The sequence below is a fragment of the Penaeus chinensis genome, chromosome 42, assembly GCF_019202785.1.
Source record: "Penaeus chinensis breed Huanghai No. 1 chromosome 42, ASM1920278v2, whole genome shotgun sequence".
In the NCBI taxonomy this organism is placed as follows: domain Eukaryota; kingdom Metazoa; phylum Arthropoda; class Malacostraca; order Decapoda; family Penaeidae; genus Penaeus; species Penaeus chinensis.
Genome location: NC_061860.1, coordinates 16047041 through 16054540, shown reverse-complemented (window position 1 = coordinate 16054540; position 7500 = coordinate 16047041). Strand labels below are relative to the sequence as shown.

At 40.7% G+C, this 7500-nt stretch overlaps 1 protein-coding gene across 7 annotated transcripts in view; it reads right to left on the bottom strand.

Moving 5' to 3' along the window:
- The window catches only part of LOC125048013 (death-inducer obliterator 1-like), a 73681-nt gene that overhangs the window by 42939 nt on the left and 23242 nt on the right, over positions 1 to 7500 (bottom strand). For all 7 annotated transcript variants that reach the window (XM_047646589.1, XM_047646593.1, XM_047646594.1 and 4 more), the window contains 4 exons: positions 6654 to 6839; positions 5889 to 6022; positions 4274 to 4838; positions 2036 to 3522 (listed from right to left, as the gene is read on the bottom strand). In XM_047646589.1, coding sequence (XP_047502545.1) covers positions 2036 to 3522; positions 4274 to 4838; positions 5889 to 6022; positions 6654 to 6839 — 2372 coding nt within the window. The remainder of the gene's footprint in view (positions 1 to 2035; positions 3523 to 4273; positions 4839 to 5888; positions 6023 to 6653; positions 6840 to 7500) is intronic.

Here is a 7500-nt window from a genome sequence, read left to right as displayed (position 1 = left end):
GTTTGACCACGGCAATCAAAAGTAGGTTTAACCCCTTCTTTATCAAGCATCCCCCTAAAGGTAAAAATTGTCTTCCCCTTAGTTACCGACCTAACTGTTCCATTTATGCACAGACAAAGTCTTGATTTGTGGCTTTGATACAGCCAAGTTTTAACCCAATGGCGACGGGTCACGGCTATCGCCGTCATAACAATACGCACGATGTGCGGCGTGCGGCTGTCCGCAGCGGCGCCGCGCCAAAACGCCCCGAGGCAATGATTCGGCTTGATGGACCGATATCACGCGCTTGGAGTCGGCGCGCTGCCGCCGTTCGCCAGAGCGTAGAGTTTTTTTTAATTTGCTATACCCGGCGCCATTGGGTTAAGGCTTAAAAGGCATAGATTATCACAAAGCATTCATCCACTATGCTAGACAGGACAATGCACAAGAGATAAAAATGGAAACATTTTTGATACAGAAGTATGTGGAAATCAAAATACAACTGACAAAAACTGTCAAAAGGCTAATGAACTCACAAAAGAAGAGCCAAGAACTGTACATGCTGAGACACTAAGGGGATCTCTAGTTTTTTTCTCCTATTTGAAACTTGTCATGCCGTATCTAATGGAACAAATATGGTTCTATGACAGAAAGAATCTGATGATATTGTATCAATCATCATAACTGGGGAGCTAACACCGGCAGGGGAACATAGTTGCATCCACCATTTGTTTCCATCTACAAGGCTCCCTCATGGCAAGCCGCCAGGCAGGGGCCTGGACCATCTCTAGCTCTTCATGACAGGTTTGATTGATCTGCTCAAACCAACACTTCCTAGGTTATCCCACAGGCCTCCTCCACACAGGGTTGTCTCAAACAGAGACAACCTGGTGGGCAGGATCATCCTATGAGAAAAAAGTCAGGTGGATGTATAGCCTGAGTTAGCGATTGCAGATTGTGCAAGTAACAGGTCCTGTACCAGTCTCACGATGCAACCGTTGATTGGACAAATGGTCCTGCCAATTTGTGACTCAGCAGGTAGTCTCTGATACGTCTCAGAAGGATGTGAGCAGACCTTGTCCAGTATACTGAGTAGGGTGATGTCTTGGTGATTGCTGCAGTCTCACCAATCCCCCTTCCCCTTCCAGAGAGGGATGACCACACCCCTCAGCAGGTCAGGGGGAATGGTACAAGTGTGCCAGATGGCAGACAGGACAGCATGCAAGCCCCTTGCGATAGGTTCTCCGCCAGCCTTTAACAGTTCAGCTGGGATGCTGCAGATATCCACTGCTTTACTACCCTTCAGCTTGGAGATCACCCCCCTGACTTCATGATATTGTAATGAACAAATAAAACCATGCGATGGACTGCTGTTGGTGTGTTCTTCCCAGATTACGATACTCTATCAAAAAGTACCACTTTTGCTAAAATAATGCCTCCCCACACTCAAAGATCAATTTCAAGACTCCAAAAGAGTATAAATCTAAAATCCTTTCCTTATCCAAATGGTGCCATATAATCACACTGTCTACTGTCATTTTCCTTTGTGAATTTTGTTTGCACACAGATTATTGTATAAGTACTCACTTACCAAGGAACCAACTAGAAAGCCTACTTGAGTTTTGGGGATTTTGTTTTCTATGCAATTAACCCCTTAGATCTGGTTGCATCACAGCAATCACATGATCAAAGATTCAGGTATTGGGCTTACATGAGCAGCCATTCTGCTGGCTACGCGGCTTGTAGGCCAGGTGCACATGAACACTCCTGTACAGTGACAAGACCCACCCTTCAAGCCAGATTTTTTCATGATGTTATAGTCATGTTATCTGGATCATTTGATATTATGATTATGTTCTTAACAATGCAAATAGCAATAAATAAATAAATAAATAAATAAATAAATAACAGCTAGTTAACTGAAAACTCTAGATAAAAAATATGCAAAAAACAGATACATATTTATATTTATATCTCACTATGGATAACTAATAAAGATACAGATGAATAGAGAGGCAGTGTGGATACCAGAGTACTACACAAAACTCAGACTAACCTCATCATCCTCACTCTCCGGCTCTGGCTCCGGCTCCTGCTCCTGCTCCTGCTCCGGCTCTTCCTCCTCAGGAACATCTTCCGTAGCAATGTCTTCCTTCAGGTCAAAAGTCAGCATTTCATCACCAAAGGTCTTCTTCTTGATAGCACGTCCACTTCTTCTCACAGGAGACTCGTCTACTGTTGAATCCTCAGCAGAAAGGATTGCTTTCCTGGCGGGTGTTGCAGCATTCTTTGCAGGTGTCTTAAGCGGCTGTTTTACAGGCTTTTTCTCTGGCAAATGGGTTTCCTTCTTCTGCTGGATGATTTTCTTTGGAGATGAAATATTATTCCTAATTGGAGTGGTCTCCAGTTTTCCATTTTGCTCATCCAGCTTTTGCTGTAAGGCAACTTCTTTCCTTTTCATTATGGCTTCTCTCTTCTTCATCATCTCTTCCCGTTTCTTCTGAATTTCCTCAATTTTCCTCTGTGATTCTTCCTTCTTCTTCATTAATCCTACATCTTCTAGTCTTTTGAAGGAGTCTGCCCTTTTCAACTGAGCCTCAATTCTGCCTGCTGCCTTCAGCCCTCCATTTTCCCACTTGTCATTTGTGCCCTTCGGTGTACCTTCCTCTTTCTTCTGCATTTTCTCTTTCTTCAGAGCTGCCCGCTGCTTTGCTGGTGTAAGTTTCTCCTCCTCACGGGGTGGGTCCTTTGGGGGAATGACCTTGATGAGAGGTTCCCTGTACATGCCCGCCTTGGCCGAGTTCAGCACCACCACTTGGCGGAATCCTTTGGGACTCTTCACCTGAATGACTTTGGGCCTGTTTTCACTTACTCGCTTGTCCCCAGCATTGTCTGTACTTGGGTCCGAGTTCAAAGTGTCTGGTGACATCATAGGCACTTCCCCTCCCTTTAGCTCCATACTCTGGTCTTTGAGCACACTCTCCTCCAATGGTTTGCTGTCATTTTCTGCAATGCAAACCTTTTCCTCTTTGCATAAATCACTTTCACTCCCTTCCCCTTCACAGGTGCTCTTTAAAGCTTGACTGTCCTCTTGTTTCACCTCTTTCTTAAGCACAAGGATTTTCTGAGGACTGATTGCCTTTGCACATCCCTTCACCATCACAGAATGACTAGAATTCACCTCCCCAACTTTCTGCATCACATCAGGGGTGGAGAACAAGGGCGGTTCAAACTGAGGGATCGGTATTTGAGTTATGGATTCCTTTTTCAAAGCTTTTTTCTTTCCTTCACCTCCCATCCCTTCCTCTCTCTTTTTATTGGACCCTGCAGCCACTTCCTGCTCTTCAGCAAGAGAGTCTTTGGAGGCATTCTGTACTGTCAAGACTCCCCCACTGTCACTGACTACACTAATTTTCCTTGGAGACTTATCATCTTCTGCGTCTGCAAATTCCTCCTTAACTGCTGTTGCGGAATCGGCTTGTTTTAAGCCTGTTTCTAAGTCCACTCTTTCAACATTCACAGTCAACTGCCTCATCTTTATACCTGTGAAAAGATAACAATGTTATCATGCATTTCTATAGATGCTTTTGCTACTTTTGCTACTTTTTTTAAATACATAATTTTAAAAATGAATCTGTACATAGAATAAAACATCTGTTTTATGGTATTTTTCAAAATTAAAAACTGTTGAAATATATGATTATATATCATAAAAGTTTAACAATTATATGGGGGTGAGATATCTACATTTATATCTATATCTATACCCATATACCTATCTCTGTATATAAAAGATGATTAAAATTTAATATCTTAAAAGTTTTCCAAAGCTTTACTCAATTACAATACATAATAAAAAATAGTACTTTTCTCATGATAAAAATGGGTATCACAACATTAGTTTGTAAATATTCACATGCATAATACTACAGAGGCAAAGGACATCACACTCCAACTCAATTGCCATGGGTAATTAAAATGTAGAATTTCTTTTGACTTGAACAATACAATGTTCTATCCAATAAAAAAATCATGAATATAGTCTAATAATTGTTAATTTCTATCAGAGCATAAGGAAAAACACTGAATCAATAAACATCACTGTGGTTTACATACTCAGCTTACATTTCCAATCATCCTATGAATAAATATTGCAAACAAGGCCACCATACCATTTAGACAATGGCACAATGACCATGCAAAATGATCCGTTCACCTTGGCATATTCAATTAAAATACAAAAAATACAACAATACCTCTTCTGTTACGTAGTATGAGAAAGTTTAGTTCTTACCTGATGGAAAATGCATTTTGTTTTCTTCAGCATTTTCTGTATTTACTTTTCCTACACTTGACTGGTTTTCCTTGCTATTCCATGCTTTTCCCCTTCCTCTTCCTCTTCCCCTCCCTCTACTTCTTACGGAGGTAGTAGCATCTTCTCTCCTGTCCCTTTTCTCTTCGTCACTCCCTGCCCCAACTGTTTCTGTGGCATCTGCCTCAACTTTTCTCCTCCCTCTCCCTCTACCTTTCATTTCCTGAGACTTTTCTGTTTTGCCTCTGCCTCTACCCCTACCCCTTCCCCTTCCACGGCCCCTCCCCCTGCCCCTGGCCACAGGTTCCACTTCCTTCTCGGCCATTTCCTTGCGGCCTCCTCCCTTTACACCAGCTTCTGTTTCTACATCTTCCTCTCTGCTTTCTGTACTGTCCACAAGTGAGGCTGAAGCACTTTCTTCTGCATTCTTTACTGTCTCTGAGACCACTGCTGGTAGTCTATTCAGCTGAGAGAGCATTTGCTTTTCATTCAACTTTTGTTTCTCTTCCTGCATTTTTTTCTGATTCTCAGCTAATATTTTCACCACCTGAGGATAAAAAAAATAATTTTTAAATATGCTAACTTAAACTGCACCAGATATAATATACTCTATCTACTACAATTTTTTTATTTTTTTATTGACATATATTCTCTCTCTCACACACACACACACACACACACACACACACACACACACACACACACACACACACACACACACACACACACACACACACACACACACACACACACATACACACACACACACACACACACATTTAACCCCTTCCGTGAGGTGTCAAAACAAACCGCTCAATCTGTGGCGTGCGGCTGTACGTCGCAGTGGCGCCCCAAAGCACTTCGAGCCGGTGATTCGGCTTGATGTACTGAACTCCCATGCTCAAAGTTGGTATGTTGCCATTGATCTCTAGAGCGTCAAGTTTTTGTTTTGTTTTGTTTTGTTTTCTTTACAAAGGGGATATACATATATATACATACACATACATACATACATACACACACATATATGTATGTATTTGAGTGTGCGTGTTTATATATGTATATATAATATATATAACATATATAGCATACATAATATATATAATATATATAATATATATAATATATATAACATATATAGCATATATAACATATATAATATGTGTGTGTGTGTGTGTGTGTGTGTGTGTGTGTGTGTGTGTGTGTGTGTGTGTGTGTGTGTGTGTGTGTGTGTGTGTGTGTGTGTGTGTGTTTATACAAGAACTCATGGATCTAATCTGAACGACTATCACTTTTTCTTCTTCCTTAACCCAATGGCGACGGGTCACGGCTATCGCCGTCATAACAATACGCACGATGTGAGGCGTGCGGCTGTCCGCAGCGGCGCCGCGCCAAAACGCCCCGAGGCAATGATTCGGCTTGATGTACCGAATTCACGCGCTCAGAGTCGGCGCGCTGCCACCATTCGCCAGAGCGTAGAGTTTTTTTTAATTTTCTATACCCAGCGCCATTGGGTTAATGTTCCTGTTCCCCAATCCACACCTGAGCAAAACCCGCATCTAAATGGTCTCCAACTACAACATTCCTTCGAACGTACCTCTTCCTTCTCGGCTTTGTCCATCTGCCTTTGTGACCTGCGCTTGGGAGGCGACTGGACCTGCTTCTGTGGCGATCCCGCTGCCTCCTGGGCATCTCCCTCCACTGAGAGGTTTGCATCCTCCGAGTCTCCCCCTGTCAAAAGTTACCTTCACCTTCAGAGTGTATATGGAAGCATGGTATATATCATCATACTCATGTCTCACAAATGGAGATAATCCACATTGTTAGGACAAGCCTTCATTAACAAGAGAATGGGCACTAGGGTTTCATTGGGGAAATTTTAAGCAACAAGCACAGTGACATTTTATTGTAGCTGGTAACTGGTAATTCTATTGGAATATTTATATAACAAAACAAAAATATATATGGATTTCTGTCTCAACTTCTCATACACTCATCACTGTTGATGCTGCTTATAAAAAAAACAAACATTAAAAACAATAACAATAAGAAAAAAAACTATATGGGGTAAGATAAGGACCTTGCCCATACAGTTTTTAGGCCTAGGAAATGTCTCTCTGGTGACTATTTACTTCTGGAGCTGTCTACATGATAATAACAATTATAACAATTATAATAATAATAATAACAATAATAATAGTAATAATAGTAATAATAATAATAATAATAATAATAATAAAACATGGTGAATGTAGACCCATAGTCAACAGGTTCTGGGAATCAAAACAATGCAGCAACTACAAACATCAATTCCGATGAGAGTACAAGGCGTTTGACAAGAGAAGAGCTAAAGTAAACATACCTTCAAAGAATGAGGAATCCATTAGTTGATCAAGTGTTCCTAAGTGATCAGGGTGTGTGACCATGTCTATCAGAGGTTCCCCTAAAATCTTGCGCGCCTCTTCACTCTGCAGGACGCTCTCTAGTCTATTAAAAGCATCTGCATCCAAGGGTAGCTCTGCATAATTTCCGGAGTTTCCTGCTTGTCCTGCAGGTACAAAGTAAAAACTATTATTTGCAAAACATACTTTCATGTTGAATAAGACTAAACTTAACAGAGTTCCTGCAAATAAACCAAAGTCTTGTTACTAGCAAATATTAAATTTACTATTGTATAATTTATCACACCAAAACAAAAAATACCCATACCAGTACAATCTTCAAGAAGTAAACTATCAGACTTTAAGGGGACCGTTATTTTGAATTAGCTAGCCTATGATGTACAGACACAAATTAGGAAACTAGCAAATGGCTGTTAGAGCCCATCTTGGGTTATTTCTTGGGAGGAGCTAGGACATAATCACCAACAGGCAAATTATATACACAGGTAATTAGTGCCACGTACTCCTGCAAAGACTTTGGCTTGTTGCAGGTATGCATGTGTCATTTGATAGTGACACTGCAAAAAGATACGAGTTTGTGAATGTCCCAAGAACACTTTTATACCAATATAAAAAAAAATGACAATGATGTATGATGAAACATTTAGTGATTTTTTTCTTTAAAAATCTAAGCTTTTTTAAGAACATTAAATATGCATTCCACTGAGACTTCCTAGTAATATGATGTAGTTTATAAAGGGGTCAGTGTGCATATCGAGTGTGGAGTACAAATGTTTAATAATTAAAGTATATATAACAATGATTATA